The sequence below is a fragment of the Bombus impatiens genome, unplaced genomic scaffold (assembly GCF_000188095.3).
Source record: "Bombus impatiens unplaced genomic scaffold, BIMP_2.2 scf_0149, whole genome shotgun sequence".
Classification (NCBI taxonomy): Eukaryota; Metazoa; Arthropoda; class Insecta; order Hymenoptera; family Apidae; genus Bombus; species Bombus impatiens.
Genome location: NT_176568.1, coordinates 98,196 through 124,619, shown reverse-complemented (window position 1 = coordinate 124,619; position 26,424 = coordinate 98,196). Strand labels below are relative to the sequence as shown.

Below are 26,424 nucleotides of genomic sequence, written 5' to 3'. Positions count from 1 at the left end.
GGAGTCGTTTTGGTAAAAATCCTTTGGGCCGGCCGCAGGCACTGGTCTCGTGTCTTTTTTTCTTTTTAATTTCTTGGCGATATACCTTCCTCTTTTTTGGCTGTTTTATTGCATGGAGGAAAGAAATCATTGGTTTTTCCTTCTATCTTCTTAAGACGTTTTTAGAAGATCGATGGTTTCGTTGGAAATAAAGGTTGGACAGATACATAGGGTTGAGCAGAAGTAAATAAAATCGCGAGACCAGCAACTGAAAGCCGTGAAGCCCGTTCGTAGCTACGAGGTGCTTCTCTTAGTGATACAGCGATCACTAAATCGCGTACTCGTCGCACGAGATTTATTCATACAGACGCTCTTTCGCTCGCATTCAACTACTCGTTCATCCCTCTTCATACTCCCTTAAATTACGAGTTACCTTATTGTTGTTACTGTTTCGTTATTGTTTAATAATAGCGCTATCGTAAGAGATTATGATACAAGTAGAATCGGCCGTGTTTGGCACGGCCACCGATCGCGACAATTTCTTTTTACAGCCTGACTTTTTCCCCTCATGCTTCTTTATTTGTTCTTTGTTTTGTTATGTAGCTAGAGCGTGTGCTCGATTTTTTACACGGTCCGCGAATTTTATTTCTTTAGTTGGCTTCTTGAAACGATTATTTATTAGAATCATTCATTTCTCTCAATACATTTGTTTTGAATTTCACAAATATCCATCCTAATTATTATTACAATTATTGTTCGATTATTATTGAAGCGTAATTAATAGAATTATGAGAAATTTCGCATATTTAAATAGCTATTGGCGTCACAGTATTTGATTCTTACCATGTAATTGTAAAATTATTTCGGACGATTTAAAGTTTGGGCGAATAAAAATCTGAATTTGAAATAGAATGTTAGAAATGCGAATGTTCAAATGGCGTAGTAGAACGTGGTAAATGCGTGGTAGAACGTTGAGTGGTGATGTCATTGCCACGCGTTGAAATCACTGCACCAATACCATAATGTCATAATCTTTTAACCCAGGACATCTCCGAATTTTTTCAATATATTTCATAATTTATTCATTCAAAAATGCCAAAATATCAATCTTTTGATTAAAAAATGTGGCATAGATAAAAATTTGTCTCAAATTTTCGAAATATTCCCATACAAAAATTATTCAATGAAATATTAAATAACGTCAGATGCTTTAGAACAGTGTTGATTGCCAAATGATATTTAATTTACAGAGGCGTTATTATGTTCCGATAATGGGAATTTCGCGGAACGTGAGTAAATCGAGCTTGTACATACGATAAGATGTACGAGGATCAAGAGCAAATCGAAATTGCACGGGGCGAAGGAGATGGAGAGCAAAAGTCGGTGGCGAATTTCGATGGGATCGACCAATCGATCGTGGCGGAGACGTCCGATAAGATGAAAGAGAGAGAGAGAAAGAGAGAGAGAGGGAGTGTGTATTTTTTTACGGAAGGAAAATTTCTGCATTTTCGGTTTGCTCAAAAATGTGGTCGGAAACGTACTGGTTCGATCGTCGCGAACGATCGACTCGACAGTGACGTTTGTCGGCGCTGATAAATAATTTTATCGCGCATCTCCTACATAAATCATGATAATAATAATAATAATACAATAATAATAAAGTTAAAATTATAATAATTAAAATACAATAATAATATAATAATATTAATAATAATAATAATCACGCAGACTGGACAGAGCGCGGCGAAAATATCCAACAATTGTTCTCTCTGGTTCGCTTTTTACGCAATTTTTTTTCTTCCTTCTTCTTGTTTCCTTTTTTTGTACACAAAATACCAACTATCTGTGCTGGAAAACGCACATACTGCTTGTACGCCTCGATATAATAATATATATAATATATATATCTATATATATATGTATAATATTTATATATGTATATAGTACTTATGTATCGCCCGCGTTTAGGGCACCAGTTTTCTTTTCTTGTTCTTCATTACCTAATATCAAATATTTATAAGTATTCATTCGTTCTGCCATGCGTAATATCGTTTAGCGTGTAGCGTGGATCACTATTGCGGTGTGTTTTACAATGTGTTATCTTTTATTTTTTCTTCTCCCCTTTCGTTACGCCTAAAAATCGTCTCAACTTATTATTTACAATTGTTCGTCTAATTAATCGTTATGTTTCGCATGTCGTGTCCTGTACACGTCGCTTCTAGATCATCCGTCCTCGAGAGTGGCTCTCACACGACGAAAACGGTGAAACTTATTCGAGGAAAGAAAGGAAAATATAACGAAAAAGGGAAAGGATAAGAAATTGTGAAATGTGTGCACAAAGAGAAATAGGAAAACCTCGAGGAGAAAATTTAAATGTATTCTCGTCGAGTTTTACTATTTTCACTCTCGTTTTTTCGCACCCCTAAAACTTTCGATTTCGGTCGATTCTTCTTCTTCCGTTTACTCTATCTTCTTTCCTCTCTTTCTCTCGATTTAATTAAATATTCAACCACATAGTACATTCATACTACACACCAGACAACCCGGAAATTAATGGATACATTTGTTCGACTACACGGTAGCCACAGCGCTCGACCAATGGAACGAGAGAGACGCTTCATCTCCCTACTTTACATTGTTCCTTAATCACCTGCGTCTCCGTGGTTCACTAGAAGGTCTTCGTACTCTTCCCATTCTTTTTTCTCATCATCATCATCATCATCATCATCATCATCATCATCATCATCATCATCATCATCATCATCATCATCATCATCATCATCATCATCATCATCATCATCATCATCATCATCATCATCATCATCATCATCATCATCATCATCATCATCATCATCATCATCATCATCATCATCATCATCATCATCATCATCATCATCATCATCATCATCATCATCATCATCATCATCATCATCATCATCATCATCATCATCATCATCATCATCATCATCATCATCATCATCATCATCATCATCATCATCATCATCATCATCATCATCATCATCATCATCATCATCATCATCATCATCATCATCATCATCATCATCATCATCATCATCATCATCATCATCATCATCATCATCATCATCATCATCATCATCATCATCATCATCATCATCATCATCATCATCATCATCATCATCATCATCATCATCATCATCATCATCACCATCATCATTATCATCATCATCATCATTATCATCATCATCATTATCATCATCATTATCATAATCATCATCATCATCATCATAATCATCATCATCATCATCATCATCATCATCATCATCATCATCATCTTTTTCCGGCCCGACATCTTCGACGACCGCGAAGTTGACGAAATTTTTTATTTCTTTTTTTTTTATTCTTTGCTTGTTTGCATATAATATCGAACAACTGAGTTCACCGACGGGTTTACGAGAGAGATCGATTATCCGATCCTCTCACCCCATTGGACGATCGTTAAAACTAGATTACTATTTAGAAGGAAAATCGACACATCATCGCGACTTACATCACGCAGAGAGAAACTCGTGTGATCGAGTTCTGATATCGAAGGAGATTCGTACAATTAAAGTTGAGAACGTCCAGAAATTATTAAGAAAATTCTTCGTAATTTCTCGACGTGAAAAACTCGTCAACAGAACAGATTATTAATTGTTCTTCTTTTGCAATCTCGTTTCTTGTTGTTGTTATTTCTGTTCCATTTCATTTTTTTTTTTAATTTCACGATGTTCATCGAAAGCAGAAGGCGTCAGCGACGAGTTCTCTTTTTATCGATTTGGTCTCGACGCAAGCTTACACGAGCGTTAAAACGGATGACGATCACATGCTTGCAAGGACAGGAAGCTTCGAGGGGGTGTGGGGATTTAAGCGTGCAAGACATCGAAACACGTTTCGATTCTTTCATATCTTCCCTTTTCTTTTTAAGAAAACTCCTATGAAACGTATTCTTTACGTCTCTTTGATCAATCATCTATCCAATTGATTACAATATGTCTACGTGCCGATCAAACGACCAATTCTGTCTACTCTACGATCAATTTTAATAGAACGATCGATGGCATAACCGATATAATATAGCGTAGACAAAATTTATGTTTCTTATGTTGTTTCAAGACCGATGCTTCCACGATCGAAACGCGTGATCGAAAATCAACGAGGATCGCAGTGTCGCTAGCGATGACAATAACAATAATAATAACCACTAAAATACGCACTATGTATATTATTTCTGTACAAAGTGTGTGTAATTGCACAATGCATTTTTCCTTCCTTTCTCCCCTTTCTCTCCTTTTCCATTTTCTCATCGAGTTCATCGCTAAAACGGAATTTTACAACTATATATATATATTTTTTTTTTCTTTTGTTTCCCCGCGTCCACTTCTCGCACGTTCCATTATTTTCCATTTCGTCTCTGTGTGTTTCCTCTGTGTATAGTAAGTCAATAAAGCGTTTGCTCCTCAAGGCAGCTCCGCAAATAGAGAAATAGTGATACCTGGCAGTAAAAAAGAAAAATAGTTCTTTCTTTTTCTTTTTCTTTTTCTTGTCAATTCGAACAAGATTGTCTTAGATATTCGCACACGAGTCGATTCAAAAAACACGTCTCTGTCCGCGCGCAAAAATGGAACAATGCTTAATTATAATAATCTATGCAACGTTAGCGCGATACAAACAACAAAGTCATCGGTTATTAAAAGTCGATAAAAATCACGATCCGTGGAATTCTATCGATAAATCACATAATAGTCGCCATATATACCACGAAGCTATGGGTTTTATTTTCATTGTATTTCCTTTTTTTTTTCATTTTTTTCTTACTCTTTGTTCGATCGTTTTGTCGATTAAAAAAACGAGGCTTTTATTTCGTTTGATTGAAAAAATCGTTTCTTTCGTGCCGAGTCGATGATAACAATTCTCTATCGGTTTTTTTTATTGAACGTCAACGTATAAAAATATTTCAAACTAACCCATCTTTAAACAACTAAATCGAAAGCTAAATCAATCTTTCTAATCGACGTTCTTCTCCATTTTTCTTTCATTTGTTTTTTAATCATCTATCGTGATGCACATTCATCTCACGTCGAGTTTGAGTATTTTGCGAACTATCCGCAAGATATTGTTATCACACGAATGCTGAAGGATTAAGACCTTTTTCTTTAGGAGTCGCTTTTTTCTTTACGCATACGCGTTTTGTTGCCAGGTGACACTGACGAGCTAGCCTGATGGCAAAAGGAGAAGTTATGATCTAAAATCTACGGAAAGACCCGTTCACCTACGAGCTCACGTGCTCTTTTTCCCTTCCCTCTATTAAACGAATTTCTTCTATCATGAAGAGGGACTGTTTGAAGAGCCACCTTCGTCGATCGTGCTATCTTTCTATCTTCATCTAGCTACTTCCAATGTATACGTTTAATTTGCATATTATCTTAGAGTTTATCTGAAAATGTACTTTAAGGATATATAAATCTCTCTTCTCAGTTACATCTCGTATTCCCCATAAAAGTCAAGTCAATGCCTCGCAATAAGAAATTCTGAGAGATGGCAAAGTTTCGTAGTCGACATGGAGCATCAATCTTAAATGAAACAAGCAATCACCTGCTCTTTCATTTTTAAATAGTTCGAACTCCACGAACATTCGTACAAAAAGAGTCTCATATCATTATAGAACGACGTTTTTGATTTTCTAAGTTGCAAATTTCTAACGCTGCAATCTTAGTCTTCTATCAATCTCCTCTCCTTCTTCTTTATTTTTCTCTATTCATTTGCTTAGTTTGGCATCGAAAGAATGCAAAAGTGCTCAAAAAGATCGTCACACTGGACATTCCGACAATTTTATCCGGAGTAGTTTTAATAGACGCGTTAGGTGAGCTCAGGCGTGAACGAGTCTTTTTCTTTTTCTAACAAAGAGAAATCAGCGAGTGACCCGACGCGATCGTTTTGTTACTTTTTCTCTTTTCTCAATTACTCCATAGGACGGGCCACCCTATATCACAATCTTCGTCGACGTCGTGGAGACGTTCGTCGTCAGCGCGAATGGCGGATGAGCCGATGCGTGGGTGATGGATAGGACGATCTACCGATGAGAGAGACGCAATGCATGACACGATGACGACGAGGACGATGACGACGAATGACAACACGACGCAGCAACGTCATAAAAAGAAACCACCGTCACCGTCGCCCCGAGTACAAACGGAGTATTAGCAAAAATTCCTCTTGTCGTGAAATACCCCCGGTAGCCACGATCAACCGAGAGAGATTTTATTTTTGTTATCCAGCCTCGACGCGAGGCCACCACACTGCACCTTCACCTATACCCGCACCACACTGTAGCACCTCAACACATTGCAATTGTCATGGCCTATGGAACCTGCAACCGAGCAGAATACAAATGCGCTACTTGAGTCTGTAGTTAATGGACCGGCTGGAATGGCTGGGATAGCGATTGATTTCTATCAGACGATATTGAATTTAATTTCGAGCAATCTACTTCGTTAATCCTTTGCAATCTTCAGTACACTTTTATAGCAAAATCTTCTGAAATTAAGAACTTTGTTTCGATAAGGTTTTTAAATTTATTTAGACTGTAGCCTTCTTTTTATTTTCCATTCTTTATTACAGAAGATAATACAGATATAATTTTTCTGTTATCTATGTTTCTGCAGTGGCACAGAAGAATCCAAAGGATTAAGGTTTTATTTGAAATTGGTTTCGTTGGAACGCAATAAAAGTACAATTTAAAGCTTCTATAGTAGTTTCTTGGGGGTTAGAACATGAATTGCAGTATTTTGTGTGGAAAAGAACAAACACATTGTCTGTCTATCTTTGAAATCTTCATTTGTTTCTCGTGCCAATTCGGCATGTTATGATAAATATAAAAAAAGCAGTGTTATTATCCGTGAATGATGCAAATAATCTTATGTCTGAATTTACGGAAATTTCATATTTTTACTTCTAATAAAATATATTAATTATCAAACATATTCATTATCTAATAATCTAGAATTTCTATTGTTTTTAAATTAAAAAAATTAATCTGTCTCATAAATAAATAAACAAATATACAGGACATGTCAGAATTATCTTTATATTTCTATCGTAAATACATGAAAAAATAGCGTACCTGGTGAGGTGTCGGCTGTCTTCATGAACGGCCATCTCCGAACTCTTAAACTCGTTCAACTCCTTTCTAATGGCTGCTTTGTCCTTTGGAGTCAATCGCGTCCAGGGTTTATCAGCCCTTCTGTCGTAATCGTGAGCCTGCGTGACTTCGATGTAGTCGTTGAACCTGATAATCTAATAAAATACAGAAAAAAATCCAACATTTCTTTCACTTTCCTGGTTGTTTCGATTTCATAGCACAACGTTATAACGGTAAAACTGAACGAAACACACCTTCTTTTCCTTGAGCTCCTCGACGGTCGGTCGAAAGCTGAGCTTTCGCAGTAGATACCGCTTTTTCTCCTCTTTTTGTTTCTTCTCCTCTGCAGGACTTTGCTCTGTAAATAGATTACGCGGGCATCATATTTTATCCAAGATTTATCGTATGGCCGAGAAAATGGAAAAATTGCGAAAACATCGAAGTATGCAAACAATCTTGATATTTGCTTGCTACGTATGAAATAATCAATTTTACAAAAACGTAAAATCTTACATATTTAATCTTTCGATATTATTTATCAATCATTATTAATAACACATTAATTAAAAATTTGAAACTAGCTGAATACAATATATTAATTGAACTTTTGTCAATTCTGACAATTATTTTATTACATAGATATTACGCGGAGAAAGCATCGAAGCAGCCTGTTTTTCTTAAACAGGAATTAAACTTGAAGATAATACGATTAAGAGTTGCTCGTAACATTGGGATAACTTTTGGAGAAGTTATAGTAATTCTCCGTAGCACTCTTGGGTCCATTTGGACAGATGCAAAATTTCACTTTTGTTTCAATTCTGTGGGGAAACCCCCTCTTTTATTACGTAATGAAATAGACGTGTTAATAAATAACCTGGAATTTTTGCAGAATTCGGCGAAAATCCAGAACATTAAAGAAGTTTGAAAAGGTCAAAATAAATAGATTTGCAGATATTGCAGAGAGAAATCTATCTTTAGTGTGAAAAATTTTAGTTGGAAATGACGGATCATACTTTAACATTTTGCTTCCCTGCTCGGTAATTTTTAATATTACTTTGATTAACAGTTTTATTTCCGATAAATCTATTAAGTTCAAAAAATAGCATCAAGTATTCGACCATTTCATCCGCAACAAGTTAATACATAGTTTCAATTTTAATTAACAAAGATAGATATTTTGCAAAAAGTTAACTGCGTTTGGAGCTTACTTTTCAAAATGTTTCTTTCCTCCAGTTCCTCCTGTGTCGGCCGCATACTCAGCCGCCTGAAACAAGAATTCCACGTGAATCAGTGTAAGTTTAAAGTCGCTTTTCTTTCAATCGGTTGTATCGATCAAGAGAGAGCGTAAAATTCACACGAAGACAAATAAGTGAATCATCGTGGTTATCTTCTGTTTGCCCCGTGATCCGACGTATTGTCCTTAACGTCACATGTTTGTGAAGTATTAAATTCATTCTTGTAAATATTATAAATAGATGTTTTGATATTTCAGAAAATGAATCTATAATGATTGTTACAAGTTTATCGTTAGTTATAGGAGAGAAACTTTAGAATTGAATATGTTGTTAACCAAACCCATAGCAAAACAATCTTTGCAGTGAAATTCGTGTTTTTGTCACCTTCTTGCACGTTTAAAGAATATTAACAACGTTAATTATACGTAGATAGAATTAAATTAATTATTCGTTCCTTGACAAAACATTTTGGAATTTATTACTTATTTTTAAAAGACTCGTATTTTCGAGTTTATCAAGTTAATTCCTTCTTAAACTATCTTATACTAGCTACTCTGTTTAGCTACCGAGTGACATAAAAAGTCAGGAGATCAACAAAAATGGGGCTACCACATCTTCACAGTCAAAGTTAAAAGAAAAACACTGAACTGCCAGAAATGAAATAAAGTTCTTCGTATAAAAAATTATTCAAGAAGTCGAAAGGTTAAATATGAAATGGAACCTAAATCTTTTTCAAGTTCTAACAGTACACATACAGACTTCGATATCAACTGTTTTCTCATAAGCCAAAGATAATACGCATTGTGAACTTCCTCCTTCACGTAATGAGCGAAACGAAGTGCACTTTCGACTGTTCTATATCTCCACACGATTCAACAAACAATCTTTTACGTTTTAACATCTTGTACTTTAACATCGAAGCCGTACGGCCAATTTCAATCCACCAATGAATGATTAAACTTTCGCGAAGGAAAATCAATAAACGGAGGCATCAAGGATATTCGAAAACTACGCACGTACGAAGGTATTCGAATATTATATAGGATTTAGTATTTATATAGTATTACGTAAACAATTTTTATAAATTTATTTTATGCGGTATACCAAACTTCTTGAAATTTCATTAGGTTTGTAATGAGACGCGACTATTGCGATTACATTGGTAAAGTCTGAAATTGTTATATTAAAATTCTCCTCTATGATCATGGAGTAATATTAAAATCAGAAAGTCAACAAAAATGTACCCATTATATTATCTTCTCTCGTGACGTTCATGTATTTATAAAAAGTTTCTACAGTAGCTATAAAAAGTGTTTGCGCCATTTTTGTATTCGTACCATTTACTATAGCATTTCTATGTCAATCAATTATGTCCGAGTATATCAAGTTTCATATCATTTGGTAGTACTTTCATATGTCTAGAGAAATTAATAATACACTATGAAAGTGAGATGTGGAACCTGATGAAAACACGCCGCATTGAAAAATTAGAATGTGCATATACAAATATTTTTACAAATTTTGTAACCACTGTGTAATACTTTCAAATACTCGAATACTTTCACGAGCAAGTGTAACAACATCGATTCTAGAAAACTCATCAATGGTGATCGAGAAATTCGTATTCACCCTAAAGGGGTTAGCTTGTGGAGGCAAATCCTTCGCGTTCTTGGTTTAGTCCTGAATTTATGATTCGTAGCTACGCCAATGCGAGTGCATAAATTCAAACGAAACGTTAACTACTTCGTCGGCCTGATATCGCTAACAGTTCAGGCAATGCTTTTCTATGGCTGCAGACGTCACTATTCATGGCAAAGCGAGATACGCGAGGATTCAATGGCCGTTTCAATGCAAACAATCAATGGACCACCCTCGAATAATGTTTGCCGTGCTTTCATCTATTATCACTTATTTTATTTTACCATCGCTAAGGACGATGAGTTTATCGAGGCTTATAACGAGCTTCTTTTTCTTTTTCTTTTTTTATATTATGAAAGTGAATCTGTTTGATTGAAAATTACCTTTCTTTGTTGGGATGGAAATAAAAGTTATTTGTTTCAGAAAGTTAATTATACCTTGCCCTTTTTTATCTGGTAACTTTTAAACATTTCTCTGCTTTTATGGAAATGAATCTGTTTGATAGAAAATTGTATTTCTGTTTTAGGTAGACGTTGAATAAATTTCATTTGATTTCAAAAAGTTAATTGCATTTTCTGTTTGGTCTTCTTTATTTAATTTCTATTTAGATTGTATATTATATCAATTTATTAATTAGTGTAATCTTCAGAGATCAATTGAGAATAAGAAAATAAGAACAAAAATAATTTTATCAATTCGTTTCTTGTTTGTAATAAAAAATAGATAAAGGAAAGAAAAAATGAGGAACATTTGCTCACCTGATAAGCTTGGCACCAATTGCCTCCTTCGTTTCCTGCCTCTCATTGTCCGTCTGTAGTTGAAGGATGTTCCTGTTGATGAGCTCCTGCCTATCTGGCCTGAGGGCGAGCTTCAGCGACAGCGACTCCTTGCGCGCAATCTTTGCTGCCAACCGGCCTGCAATTAGAGAAACAATTAGTTTCTTAATTTAACATGACTTATATGTTCACGAGACGCTAACTCATGAAGCTCCTTTTCGCAGATGAATATTACTTTCGAGATGACACTAATTAACTTTCTAAAGAATTTAATGGTAAAGGGTAACTTAATTGCTATTAATAGCATCTTATTTTTAAATATTGGATTACAGGAATTTTCTTCTTATTATAATAATTAATATTAACTTAAAATTAGATTCTTTTTATTATGCTCTACATGGTCTGTAACTACTTCCGAGGTGGTGTAACCTTTCTGAAGAATTTGACACTGACTTTTTGATCAAACTATACTAGGTATTCATCGTAACGTGATTCATCGCCGCTATTTTTGAGACACTTCTGACTACCCGATAAAAAATTATTCCAAATAAGAATTAATCAACATTAAATCGACAATAGATCGTAATATAAAAAATTGCAAAAAGTCTACTAAGATTACAATATATAAAAATATACTACAGGATATAATATAATATACAAAAATAAAATATTCTAAATACAGTACTCGTTATAGAATATAATAAGTAAAACAAATGTCTAATAAGAGTATATTTGTTTAACTGTATCCACAAAAATATATATCATTCTAAATTCTTAGTCCACTAATAAGATTCCTCACTGTCGTCTAAGTCAACATGCTGTATATAGACAACCAAAGTACACGTTAATTTTTCATCGATTCTTTTGTAATTTAACCACCGATTTAAATTCAATTTCGATTTACCACTGAAGAGGGAGGAACAGCTAAGGCTACGACGTATGGGAGGCTCGTGTTTAAAAAAATCCATCGAGCCACAGGCGATCGACAAAGTCGACGCAGTCCAGATTGACAGCATGGTGTCATCGCACTGTTAATTCTTCCCTTAATCTTCTTCAAAAACTAAAATTCCCTTCCGAGGTAATCTTCCTCGAATCAATCTCGGCCCGAGTCCGCAAATTCGTAAATAAATCGATTTAAATTAGGTTTAGATTGAATTGACAACTTCTTCAAGATTTAGATCTTTAGATTTAGATCTTTAGATTTAGATCTTTTAACAAACTGACGAACTTTCCATTATAGCTTCCGATGGTTCGATAGGACGATAATCTGCGTTTCGTAGGAGGATCGTTAATTCAAAACAACGCAACGGCCAGAAACACACTGAACTGCTTGCCAGCGATCTTCGAGGATTAATATAACCTTCGAGGCGTTTGCGTGATCACGCGTTTGTCTATGTGAATAAACGTATCGCGCCGGGAGTATAATTAGTCCGGACTGCGAATGCTGATTTCGTGTGTTTGGCAATCAAGCTATCGCCATCTTTTTACGACCCTTTCACGCCTCATATTTTATCCCGTAAAGTACCTGTCCACCCTTGTTCGAAACCACTTCACTTTATCATCGTCTTTCTTATTAGGAAAAACACAAAGTACATTCTCGCTCAAATATCTTCGAATAATTATTGTACCTGTTTTAAAGTCAGAAGAATTAAGTAAATAATGAGGTGGATAATAAAGTAGCTAATAAAGGTATGAAAAAATTTCTTTTGATTAATTGTCATGCCTGTGACTTGATGCAAGAAGTACCAATGTCAGTGTTCATAAAATTAAGATATTAGCATTGAAAGATATGTTAAAAAATTCGTTCAAATAATTTCTGACACGAAGAAGATAGAAGTTTCTGCTGTTCCAAATTTCTTTTCTGATGCAAGAAGAGAGAACTAAAGCTTATGTTATTTGCGTGTTTCATGTTAACTTTGCTATCCTTTTGTAGGAAGTTGATTCTATGAAAAATGTTCACACTGGCATATACAAATGCCATTATAATAATTTTTAGGTAGAATTTGAAATCGTCGTTTTTCATATAGAATGCAAAATTATTTACAAACTCAACACCGGGTTTAACTTGTTTTCTGTAAAAGTATAACATTTGACTCTTCTTGCACCAAGCCACAAATATAATTGGAATTTTGTTTGTTTATGAACGTATTATGGATGTTTATACCCATATGCAAGACTATATGAAATAAGTGAAATAAATCTCTTTGCATGCAATCAAAAATGAGAGATATCCTAAGATTTTTTAACGGAAGTATATGTCCCGTTTAAAAGGTTTGATTATCGCGAAGGGCTTTAAAGTTTTTAATTATTTTGGTTAAAAACATATATACGCAAGGATAATTCGGACTAGCATGCTCCTTCAGGATGAAACTAAGCAAACGAACTTAACGAACGTGATCTGCTGAGCTCTTAGTTGTAGAGATACGACTGGTTTGAGTTGTTGAACGAACCGTCGAGTAGTGTCTAATTGGATATACGAAGTGGAATTAGTCCAAGACCAGAAGTCATGTTTACGATGCAATATTTTTATATAAAATCTTCGTGCTATATTGTCGTATATTATTGTCATATTCGTTACAAAACAATTTTCACGCATTTAGTCTTTACATAATAGTAATGTAATACTTTTTCACATACGCAAATGAATGCATAGTAAATAAAATATTATTCGTTATGCATTATTCGAACAAAAGTGCGCTTTAACAATGCCCAACATTGTTGCAGGACACCCGTTTGAAATATTGGGTTATCGAGTTTTCGCTTTATTCAAACACATAAAAGTTATATTGAATTTCTGTCTCGAACTTTATTCTAAATTATACATGTTTAGTTCCCTTTACGAGCAATTAAAATTAGTTCTCCTAAAAATTAAAGCTATCCTTCTGCCTTTCTTCCACCAGAAACGTAAAATATTACAATAATTCTTGTAACACCATAACGCTAAATATCGCAAAAAGAACCTTAAAAAAAAATAAGGAAGAAATAAAAGCTTCCTGTCTCATGATTTTTAGGCATTTATGGGAAATATAAAAGCGCAAAGATATAAGGACCGTATGTATCCAAAAATATATAAAATGGTTATGTAATGGACGAAGTAAATTTCTCAGCTAGTATTCTTTCCTTCTTAATTTCTATAGCTAATTCTTTAGTAGATGTCTTTTTGTATATTAATTTCTCTAGCGAATTATTACTGATTATTACTTTCCATTGCGATCTAAAAAGATCATGGGACATAACATGCAAAAATATATAAAATACTCCAAAGTAGAATATTCGTTATAATATCTAGAAAATGAAACAATTCTGTGCACAGATTCCATTTCTTTAATTGTGTCTAAAAATGTAAATCTGTATAAATATCCGTAACCTAGCGATCAGCATAAAGTGGGATCGAATCGAGTAACGTTAAGATGGAAAAGTAATCGAAAGAATCATTAACGAATCGCTTTAATTGCCTCGGATTAATTGTTAAGGGGTTCACGTTCACATTTACCCAGGTTAAAGTGGGGAAGAAATTTCAATTAGAAACGGTAGTGTTGCAGCTACATCGTTTATGTAATTCCTTCCTCCAGAAGACAAAAAAAAAAGAAAAAAGGAAGAAAAAGGAACAGAAAAGAAAAGAGAAAGGAAAAAAAAGAACGGCGAGGATGGTATTGTGTTTCTCATTAAGCTCGACCAACACCGAACGAATCTTCCATTGAAAAAAGCTTTTATCCTTTTTGCCTTCGTTTAAGATGTTATTAAAAAATATTTCTCACTGGACTTGCTCCCTTAACACATTCACCGCTACCAAAATACAACATGCTTAACTGTGAAATAGATTTCTTTTTTCCTAGAAATGAATTGAAAAACGTAAATAATAATTTTTGTCTTGGCACACTGTGACTCGGTTCGTTCTTTGTCTTTATGTCAACGAAACGTTAGAAAAGACAAAAATGTGGCAATTACGTAAGCAGAATTATTTTCTTGGAGATAATTGAATCAACGCAACGTATACGTCGGAACGTGTTGAAAGTGACGTTTGCAATAACTGAACTACGTTAAACGAGAGAATAAGTTAATCGTCAAGCTCGTCGATGAGTTATCGAGGCCATCGGCCACACGTGGATCGAGCGGTGGTTATTCGATGCCTCAATGTTTAATAATATCGAAGTGGAGAGATGGAGAAAAAAGAAAAAAAAAGAAAGAAAAGGAGAAGTTGCTAATGGAAGCGTACGGCGAACCTTGGGCGTATAAAAAATTCACGACAGAACTTTCCCAACGCAGAGGCAAATGAAATTAAGTCGTCTTTTGATAATCCATTAATTAACTTCCCACTAAAAAATCAATAGTTGGCCGTAGTTTTTAATAAAAAATAGAGGACGAATTTAATGCCAGTGTCTGTCAAATTCGCACCCTTAGAGCATCGAAATTTCAAAGTAGTTAATAGCCAATGAATTGTATATATAGGACGCTGGCTGTTTTTAATAGCCAGCGCAATTCACATTCTTGAGACGCCTCTATTGTGCGAATGATATGCACATACAATTTGCGATAGACAGCTCAGTTATTGATATCACAGACTGTACTCAACATAGGATGAAATTTTATTATAGTTTTCGTAAATATACAAGTTCTTGCTACAGGTTTCACTGCTGAATAAATTTTCCTATTTCTGTTTTAATACAGTCTTTAGGTTATGCATATTTGGATACACGTTCGATACTTTATACTATTACTATAAAATTAAGGATACTAAAAGCTACACGAACATAACCATTTATTTAATTTAACCACTTCATGCATCCACTTCTCTGTTCACCTCTATGACTCTCATAGCAGTCACTGCATTAAACTTTCCTCAACTTTTTTCTCACAATTCCCTGAGGGCTACCTACACTAAATTTCCACCGCACTCGTTTCCGGTACTTACTTTTCTCATCGTCGTACTCATCCCTGTAGAGTACCTGTCCGTCTCCGGAATCGCCGTCAGCGTCCTCCCTTATCACGTACGGCCGCGCGTTCTCCTTGTTCTCCAAAGTGCACGGCAAAGCGAGGCCAAATCTGACCGGTCGACTGCTGAAAGAATCGTCACGAAACACATTCAATCGATTATTATTGTTATCATTTATTAAATAAAGCGCTGGTTGACGCTACTTGAATCAATGTTCTACTCTACGGCGATTCAAATACGAATATATGCGATTACGGAGGGGGATGAAATAATGGTACACGGCCTGGTCAGTATGCACTACCGATTATCAATATCCGGACACTTCGATCGATTTGTACTAACATCATGTGAACGTTGCCAAAGTATTCAAATTAATATCAAACTAATAATTAGAAGTAGCATTTACAACGTTTCTTAAAAGGTCATCATATCAGTCTAGTCCACTACCGAATTGGGATCATTCGAAATCACTAAATATCTTTCATTAACATTGGAAGATACAACTAAATTTGATGTATCACGACAATTCATATTAATTACAAAGATTTTATGTATGTTTCGCTTATACTCTCTTTAGCAGAATTTATATATTTATGCAATAGTGTTACAGTTAAAAGTGCGAAACTTGTATACATGGTCCTAATTTAATGGGCAGGGGCTGTAACTCTAAAGTATCTGTTAAAAACATAGCAATAATATATCAAATATCACTATCTGTATCGATATCTAATGTATTCCTATCAGTTTAGAAGATCCTTTTTAATGATTCGTAATTCAGAAATTAAAATAATTCTGTAAGGTTTGACAAATAGAAATACTAATTTTATTATTGCACATCGCGCTTTTGATAATAATTTAACCGCGTCACAATATTCGATTATACAGTACTATACAGGTTATGTGGAATAAGTTTATTGCAACTCGATTTGTCTGTAATTTTGCAATCAGAATACAGAACCTTATTAGGAATAAGCAAGTGTCCGGATACTTTCTGGCGGTAGCGTATTTATCTGCACAGTGTATGTGTATGTGACACGTTGATGAAGATAACAGAAGCAAGTTACGGGTTCTCCGTGAAACGGACGTTGTCCTTGTCCGTCACGAAATGGGTTATCAAACGACGTCGACGCAGATAACGCCGTTTCCTTTCCGACGCGGATGCAACATTTTTTTTGTCATGTTTAACTTCGCGTTGCAGACTGGTTGTGATATTCGTGATACCGTGGAAAGGAAGCTGTGACAGCTATCTTCCTCTTTTTATTGTTTCTTTTACTTTTTAAATTTGGCCAACTTGTTGAAAAAGTGTCTCATCACGGATTTTAATGGGACTTCTTTTAATCTTCGTTGATACGTATGAACGAATGGAAAAATGAAACGACTAAAAAATTGCTTAGAGCTTTTCCTCCGTCATTTTTCGTTCTAAGATGTATTTTTTCGTCATCAAGGTCATTCTTTTAATTTCGTCCGTTGTTACTACGTATCGATGAAGATCGATTCTGATTTTAATTTGTTTCTGTTACCATTTTCAATTTATGAGCGAACAAGGAGATGGCAAGTACTGCGAAATCTCGAATGAATTGGCTATATGCGCATTTGTTGCTTTGCGTTAATAGTAGCACAGCTCCAGAAAGATTGGAGTATGTGACTCTTTGTTCTCGAGAAACTAATCGAGAAGTTATGTTCTTGCTTCAGAAATTATTTATGTTTTAAATGCTTCTATTACAATCTTCACTTACAAAATGATAAAAATATCCATTATGATAAATAAAGAATAATCAAAAGCTAATAATAAAATAAGAAAGCTAAATAAAGAATAATAAAAAAGAATTTATTAATTTCTCGAAAACAAAAGGTCATGCATTTAAATCCTTCGGGGACTGTTTCACCATCAATCTAAAGCATCGAATGTACATGCAGCCTACTCATTCGAGATTTCGCAGTTCTTGCCACCTCCTCGTAAGTAAATCTGCTAAAAAGGGATTAATATTATTATTTTACGAATTATTAAAAACGGCAGAATACAAAATTGATCTTTATACATTTAGGCAAATTTACAAGGGTGTTTTTACAAAACAGAATAATTTCAAATTTATGCATCATAATCCTTTGCACTGAATTAAGATTTAGTGCTATACGATGATATTGTGGAATTATTGTCAGAACTCTATTGTTATTTCTTGTATTGTTTTTGTTTTCTGATGATGAAAATGATAGTGCGAAGGATTAGGATGCAGAATAATGTATAATAAAAAAAAACATAGTAACAGAAACGAGCACATAGAAAAGGTTTCAATATATTACAAACTGCAATTATTTAAACAGCTGAGTACCAGACAGACTTAGCACCCCCAAGTTACATTAACCTCCAGCTGTTCAAACATTGAAATGCCAGCTGAATTTAATTAACCCTTCAGTGATTAATCGTTGTACACGCACAACAATTGTATGTCACAAACTCTAAAATATTTTAGTATGGTAATACTTTAAATGTAAAAGTAGATGCTAGCTACGAATTAAGGTGAAATGTTCGAATTGTGGAAATAATAAAATAACAAAAAACAAGGATAGTTTCTTTGTGAATAGATGGTCCATTTATACTCATTTATATCGATATTTTATAGTTTGATAATACTGATATATTTCATGCATTTAAGGTCATATAAGCATTAATTATAATATAAATGTAACAAATTTCAAAATCACCAAGCTAATGTCACAGAAGGGTTAAAAGAAATTCTTCAAGAACATCGTGCACGAATTTTTAAAAAACAAATTGACGAACGTTAGTTTCCTCGAGAAAACTTCGAAAAAGCTGTGAAAAAAGGAGTGAATCCGAAACAACGCGTTTCTTAGCCAAAAAATTCGATCGTCAGTCGTGAAAGCGAACGAGCGTAAAAAGCGTCGAAGCCGCGTGGCATTGGGAACGTAAGAAGACAAGAACTCGAAGCAAAGAACCGTCACGGACCGAGGTGACGTTTCTTAATCCATTACAGCCGACGTACGAATCGAACTGCTTTGTATTGTCTAGCTCGATTCGTTGGCAACGATAAGGAATCTCGAGATCCTCGTTCTCGTCGATCGATGGTTCGAGGTTCTCTGGCCGCGTGAAACGTAAATAATCGGATGAGTGAAGCGTGGGCGACAGTTTTCATGGGTTTCCCTAGGGTTTTCTCATGCTTAAGGTCGTAGGTTTACCATGCTCACGGCGTTCCTGATGCTGACACAGAGATAGAAAGAAAAAGAAATAGAGAGAGAGAGAGAGAGAAAGAGAGAAAAGGAGGAAAGAGTCTCCAGAGAAAAATAGAAATATACAATAAATATATGAAAAAAAAAAGAAAAATAGAGCAAATATGGAGAGAGCTAAAAAAGAGAGAGAAAAGAGATAATAAAAAGAGAATAATGAAAGAGAGTAAATATAAATACACTGTGCCTTATAACAATAAAACCACATTAAAATTTTTATTTCTTAACAGCTACAATGCAACGAAACTTGATTAGAAGTATGCAAGATTAAATAGTTGAACTTGTAAAAGCTATTGTTACATATTCATTTTATTCTATCTTGAATTCAATTTTTTTATAATTAAATATTATGCTATATGCTATCAAACAAGAATAAACTGCGAGTACATTTCTATCGTTTCTCTTTTCTCCACTACATACAATCTATGTTTCGTAAGGAAAAAGACGATAAATAGTTTCTCAGTGCGATATCAAACATATTTAACGTACAAAAATTGAAAACTTTTAATTGGTTCCACAGTTATGAGACCCAGTGTGTATATATAAGAGATAGAAAAATATTAAGAAAAAGAGAGAGACTAGATGACTGTTGGTTCTCTGCGATCAACCGCCGTGGGTATAAGACAAATATTTATACATATATATATATATATATTTAGGTATATATACCATATTGGTTCGCGCATGCTTAGTTAGACCAATGCCCAATTACCATATTCTCATCCTAGGCCTCAACGGTGGCCTTCTGGTTAAGCATAAGAAAAATACCATACTTTTAACTAGTGACTGACACATAATGTATTTTTTGTTGTATCTTTTTTTTTTGTTTTTAATGGACGGATGCGCGAAGCTACCCCTTCGTGAGATTCGCCTCACCACCGGAGCATCGTTCTCGATCCCTTCGATCCAACCTTCGAAATACACGTCGCCGTCTCTTCTTTTGCTTTAACAATCGAAACGGAACACTCTCTGTACTTTACTTTGGATTTAGTATCTCGGTTGTTACGTATGAAACGCTGCCTCGTAAAGGAACCTATATAACGTTTACGCGGCTGGGTAAATGTACTGCCATAGTCTGACTGCTGCTCGAAATACGACGTCGTATAAAATGTTACTGCTTGATAGTGCACTTAAATTTCCTGTTACTTTTTCGGCTTTTTTCCCCAGTGCACTTTAAGTTAAAGTCTTTTGCCCGACGAATATTCTGATTTAAATATTTGGAAATTCTTTCCTTGTACAGTGATTTTAATAATAATTAATAGACGACATTAGCGTATCGGTAATTAGGAGGAAGCTGTGAGTTACAGAAATCTGTTGGATAAATAATTTTGAGAATTTTATAAGTGCGCGTTAAGTTATTTTTTTGGCTTGATAAGACTTCTGAGTAAAAAATTTGAAAATTCATAATATTGTGTTATCTTTTTTTGTAAATATCAGGGTTTCCTTGCATAATAATTTGGAAACTACATGTTGTAGTGATATTCGTGAATTAATGAGTTGAAGGATATAGAGTCTCTTTGTACCCGGAGCCGATAATTGTTTCTGTGAAAAATGTAGAAAATTCGCAAAATCATTTATTTGTAAATATCAAGTCAATTTCATCAATATCAAGAGTTTTGTATCGACTCAGTTTGCAGATTACAACTTAAAAAATGCGTTTTACTATGCTTCTACTAAAACATAAATGATCTATTTAAAAAAAATTGTAGAACTTCATTCCTTAAATTTTGCATCATAGCGTATGACGCTTAAATTCGACGAATGTAATGTAAAATAGTGCACGGAATCGAGAAAATCGAATTGTTACTACCGAAATTCGTCGAAATAATATCGAAAGTAGCACGACGCGCATCCATTTGAACGAAACGATGAGTGAAAGGGAACCTGCAATAGAAAAAGAAAGAGAGTATGCGGGAACACGGTGCACGTGCGCGTGAGAGAGATGACAAGGCCGGAAGGTGAAGAACGATGTTCCAGACGAGCTTCTCCAGAGTTTTCAGGCGTTTTTTCATTAAAACCAGCACGCTAATTAAACTCAAACAATTCGCCCTGAATTTCAGTCGAATCTTTTATTCTCTATACCAAAGTCGTTTGACTACGATCAAGAAATTCTTCCAATAAAATCACAATTAAACCAAAAAAGATATCTTATTATCGATGCTTCCGAACCCCGAAGAAGACTCGTTTTGTTTCGCGACGAATCTTGTGGTTGATCGAAAGAAAGACTCGCGGGCACTTTGTTGAATTATTCCTTTTCGAGAAATATTTCTTTTTCATGTAACATTTTTAACGATCGAAATTAGAAACTTTCTTATATAGAAATATATCTATTCCCAAGAAATTTTCCTGATAGTTTAAATTAAGAACTTAATGAATCTCTTTCTCTGTTTTGTTGTATGACCATCGAGTCTTTCGAGAAGAAAGGTGTCTGAAGGGCTTCCCGTCAGCAGAGAAATCGCTTGCTGTTGCACTAACTTGAAGGAGGCATGCAGCTCCTGACGAAGGGTCAACGGCCTGTTCTCCTGCGTTGGCGTGTTCTGCGGCGTGCCAGGCCCACTTCCGGAACCCCTCTTCTTCAGCACACTCTTCAGCGGCACCGCGTGAAACTTAGGCTCCTTCGCGGGGATCTCCTCGACCCTGGACGTGTCGATGGCCGGGTCCGGCTGCGACATCCTCGGCACGTACATGTTGTCTTCTTCCTCCACGTCGAAGTCTTCTTCGTCCTCTGTGATAGGCGGAGGAAAAATGATCGTAAGATGTGTTTTTAGTAAATTAAAAGATTGGGTTTTCCGTGTGTTGTTATTATCGATTTTAAAGAAAGACAAATCTTTAGATAGATTGTTTTTAACGTGTAAAAAGGGAATATGCTTAAGAAGAATACAAAAACATATCGAATGTTTTAGTTTTGAAATCAAGATACTAAAATATTTTGGATACTGTTTTATTTATACTAACAGAGAAAAATGCCACATCAAAGTTTGACTTTGAGTAAAGTTTTAATTAAAATAATAGATGCTAATTTACTGCTAGTGGTGTATCCACATTTAAGGCCATACAGATTTTAGAGAAGTACCTCGAATTTTAGGTTCCAAAAATTTTTTGCCAGTCGAAGTTTAAAATTTGTTCGTAATAAATGTAATAAAAATTACGCATTTCTGCTTCTCGGAATTATCTATTTTTAGATAGCCGTCTTCGAAATATATATTTTACAAAATACCTTCAAAGATACTGCAGGAAAAGAACAATTCCAAATTCATACATATCATTGAGATAGATTCGATATCTCGAGTTTTAAACTGCAGTTTCGGTGCTCTAAACAAATAAACTTTAGTGTCTGACCAATTTTACGGCCTCACCATATTGATGGCACCTACAGTACGTATTTTTATGGTACGATTTAATTGAATCGACTTTAATATTGTTATTTAGCAGTTATTATTGTTTATATATCTTAAAATTTTAGAAATTACAGCTTTTCTATCGTTGCAGTATATTATAGGTAGGTATTGTGAAAGACCCTGAGAATTATTTTTGAATAATTTTCAAGACATGGTAAATATAATCAATGAAATTCCCTTTTAATTAAGAAAAAGTCAATCTTGGAATATAACAAAAATTTGTTCAACCCTGAAAATCTAATAAGAGCACAAAAATAAAAAACAAATGAAAAGATTTTACTAGACTTATAAATTTGTATAACAACCCATTGATATAATACAATATTTATTATCAATATAGTAACATATTCAATCTAAAGTATATGAATAAAAATGAAAGACACCAGTGATTTATATATTATGTTAACAATAGCAGAATAAACGTTATATATAATGAACAGTAGACCTTTGGTACATACCTTCTTCTTCGTAGTCGGACGACAAAGGATTCCGTATTTGCCGTTGCTTAGCCAACAAGAGGGTAGGACTCGAAGAGCTGAACATTGGAGGAGGCGGAATCGGCCCAATTTCGCTCAGAGGAATCGGCGGTTCCGGAAGTTCCGACAACATCAACGTATTCTGAGGTGGGAGAGGATAACACCTCTCGATTACCTGCTGGTTTTCGCTGCTTTGGTCTAGGATCCCCTTCTCCACTGAAAACGGATAAAACAAATAATTTGTTAGTCCACCTCGTTTACTTTATTTACTAATTATCTTTATATATAATTAATAAATTTTATTATATTGATTCTCTATAAAGTAATTTTATTTATTATATTTGTCAATATACTACTGTATTTAATTATAGTATTATATTGGTACTTATACCTAACAAATTATTCATAGCAATCATTGGTTCATAAATTCTAGATTATAATGAAAAGCTATAATCGATTATACATTTTTTATGTTATAAGCAAATAATTTTTTATTATAGAAGATTAAATTACATAACTGTAAACGCCAAAACATGGTAGAAAACTAATATAATATGTATGTATGAATTGTAGAAGTGGTAATACAATTATACGAAGTATAAAAGCAATTTAAATTAAAGATTCGTAAGGTAATAGAATTGTGGACGTATCTAGGCACTTGGAGAATCGTTCTATCGCATATTCTATTGGACTGAATCTCAATACTTCCGATTGAATTCGAATATAGAACGCCCTACTTCTCTAGGCTGGATCGAGTGACAAGGAACATCCTATGAAATTAGAATCTTCGAGATCGTTTTTATTATTCTATACCTTGAAAGGAAATTCTAGTTCAGCCTCGTAGCATCACGAATGATTAAATTTACTTAAAATTACGTTTACTAAAAACAGACATCGTATAAAATTCTTATAAAGAACAATACCAATAGAACCGACAATAGACAATTCTCAACATTTTTCCATTTTCAATCGTCTCTATGCAACGGCAATTAAACGAAGTTGACTCACTGTTGGACCTTTATTTGGTTTTATATCTTCTATAAAAATTAATTCTGCGAAATTATCGCAATCTTCGAGATAACGCAACACGTTAATAATCCACGGAAACACATCATCATCCTATCGTTGTTAAATTTACTCCGCATGTTCTTCAATCTCACTTAATAGCGTCCCAATAACTCTCTCGCAATTCATCAACTCTCTACGATCTCCACCAATCTATCAAGTGCACCTAATCAATCCTAACAATCTCTCGTTTCGATCAATTCGAAATGACAATTTCCCCTCTATTATACCATATTCACATAACGCAGTTGGAATGCAACGATGGAAACGAAAATGTCACGATCGGTGGACAACGTTATTCATGGCCACTTCTCTCCAAGATGGAGGAGAGAAAACGTGTGCCAATCCTTTCGGGAAATATGATTCATCGGGGAGTATAGATCCGGCGGAAGCTTGGCAAGTAAGTATGCATTGCTGGTTCCGTTCGTCGCCGTGACAAATTGTGAAATTCCACCTCCGCGACTTTTTCCCACGGATTCCCTTGCGACGCTCATATTCTCTCCTCTTTTTCTCTTTCTTTACTTCCACTCCTCCCGATCCTCCGTTTCCTCATTTTTTATCCAGCACCCGCTGTATCATTTGCGTCACGGTTCATTTGTCACGAGAAATTCTCGCGTAAACCGTAATAAATGAACGCAGCGCGGATTCGCCAGACGACACAATGTAACAGAGATTTTTGCTAAATTTCAAATTCCCCTCTTTTTGCTGCCGCATAAAACTGTCGAAGCTTTCCTCGCTTTTTCCTCTTTCTTTATTTTTGTAACGGATTTGTCGCATTTTCGAACGTTGAGTGATTTTGGCATTGAAGCTGATGAAATGGGTTTAAAAGGGAAGTTTCTAGCGACATCGGTGTAAATGATATTTGGTATGTTATCCATATTTGTGAAGTAACAGATGCTATTCTTTATTTATTCTATAACACAAGCAAATTTAGAATTTATTACAGATCCCAATGCATTTTAGTGACCACTTTAGTATTCATTGTTAAGTCGGAATATTGCAGGTTCTGTTTGTTCTACAATCAATTTTATCAATTATCCGTAAAAAAAGGCGTTTTATATTAATTAGTTAATTAATTAAAAAAAAGATATAAAGTTTACATTATTACACAATATATTTATAACTGAAACGTCTATAATTTATTAATATCTTTCATATTGTTCAATATTTACGTACAATGTATTAAATAAACTTGTAATTTGTAGTAAAAGTAAGGAAAGGGAAATAAGTGCTTGAAACGTGTAGTTTTGTATAGTAATTTTTCATATCGTATGGAACGTGTAATTTACACCATATTAACATCTTCTAATATCTTTATTCGAATTTATTCAAAAACTCAAGTACGATGTTCTGCGAGCTTCAAAGGTAGCTAGTTAAAAGCCAATCTAGCCATCTATTCATACTAATTTCTATCTACACACGTTTATAATTTGTTTATCCAAGTATTTCAGAATCAACAAGTTCTAACGTCGTTGCTTCCCAGAAAAAGTTGCTCGATATTTTATAAAGTGAGTCACTGAGCAACTTTCATTTAAACTTCATTAAAAACCTTTTTTCTCTATCCTGTCAGAAATTTCCCGAGGTTCATTTAAAAAATTGCTTTTTAAAAATGTAAAATGGCCAATTAAATAGACTGCCGCTTTTATCAAGTGTCAGTAGAATTTCCTACGATAAATGTCCAAATATTTCCGCGGGTGAATGTATTTTTAAAATGTCAATCACAAATAAAGTAATATCCTTGGCAGTTTTAACAAGATTAACGAGTAGAAAATTGGTTCACAAACCACCAGCTTTCGGTTAGGGCATTCGAGGAATTCGTGCGATCTCGTGGAACTATGCGCGAAGTTGTTCCCGCCGAAATTTCGGACACTGGCTTGCGGTTAGGTGTCCAGAGAAGTTATTTAACATTTTTGCGACCAGCACGAGAAATTCGTGGCTCGCTCAGTTACTTGGTATTTGTGGTATTTTCTTTCAGGTGCGCGTAACCCCGAAAATTTATATAGACGATGCGAATTAAGCGCGGTGGAACTCGGATTTGAAAATAATAAAAAAATTGTTAAAAGGAAATCATTATTTAAGAATTATCGCCTCATTAAAAATTTTATATCATAGTATCCCATTCAAATAAATATATACGTGTGCTAAATATTTTATAATACGTACGTATATTTTCAGATTCGTTTGAAACATCACCAGCATAATCTTATTAATTCTCGCACTCATTTAAAAATTATGATAGTCTCGTAACAGTGTTAACGAAATTTCAAAATATTTCGTATAAAACATATAATGTACTCATAAATATTCATAAAAGCTACTTGTTAAGTTGTAACATATTAAATGTCTACCTTTGAGTATAAATATTTTAAAATCTAAATCTTTCTCTTTTTAATAAATAGCTTTGCTTCTTTGTAGATCTTTGTAGATCACATATTTGTATCTTCTATGCAAGTATATAAGCGGGTGTTTTTCAAAATTCAATGAAGCGTGATTCTTCAAAAAAAAAAAAAAAAAAAAAAAAA

General features: G+C 34.4%; 1 protein-coding gene and 1 long non-coding RNA gene across 6 annotated transcripts in view; one reads left to right on the top strand and one right to left on the bottom strand.

Annotated features, from left to right (window-relative positions):
• Positions 1-3,689: 3,689 nt before the first annotated feature.
• Positions 3,690-26,424, bottom strand: part of LOC100742209 (phosphatase and actin regulator 4) — a 68,222-nt gene continuing 45,487 nt past the window's right edge. For 2 of the 5 annotated variants that reach the window (XM_024365726.2, XM_033319324.1), the window contains 9 exons: positions 22,820-23,053; positions 21,439-21,688; positions 19,676-19,708; positions 15,700-15,845; positions 10,770-10,926; positions 8,347-8,402; positions 7,393-7,496; positions 7,121-7,293; positions 3,690-6,367 (listed from right to left, as the gene is read on the bottom strand). In XM_024365726.2, the coding sequence (XP_024221494.1) occupies positions 6,352-6,367; positions 7,121-7,293; positions 7,393-7,496; positions 8,347-8,402; positions 10,770-10,926; positions 15,700-15,845; positions 19,676-19,708; positions 21,439-21,688; positions 22,820-23,053 (1,169 nt within the window). In that variant the 3' untranslated portion in view covers positions 3,690-6,351. The remainder of the gene's footprint in view (positions 6,368-7,120; positions 7,294-7,392; positions 7,497-8,346; positions 8,403-10,769; positions 10,927-15,699; positions 15,846-19,675; positions 19,709-21,438; positions 21,689-22,819; positions 23,054-26,424) is intronic. The other 3 variants (XM_024365727.2, XM_033319323.1, XM_024365728.2) reach the window with 3 other exon arrangements.
• The window catches only part of LOC117151329, a 14,924-nt gene continuing 12,574 nt past the window's right edge, over positions 24,075-26,424 (top strand). Inside the window, exon 1 of the long non-coding RNA XR_004461157.1 lies at positions 24,075-24,302. This is a non-coding gene — a long non-coding RNA (uncharacterized LOC117151329). The remainder of the gene's footprint in view (positions 24,303-26,424) is intronic.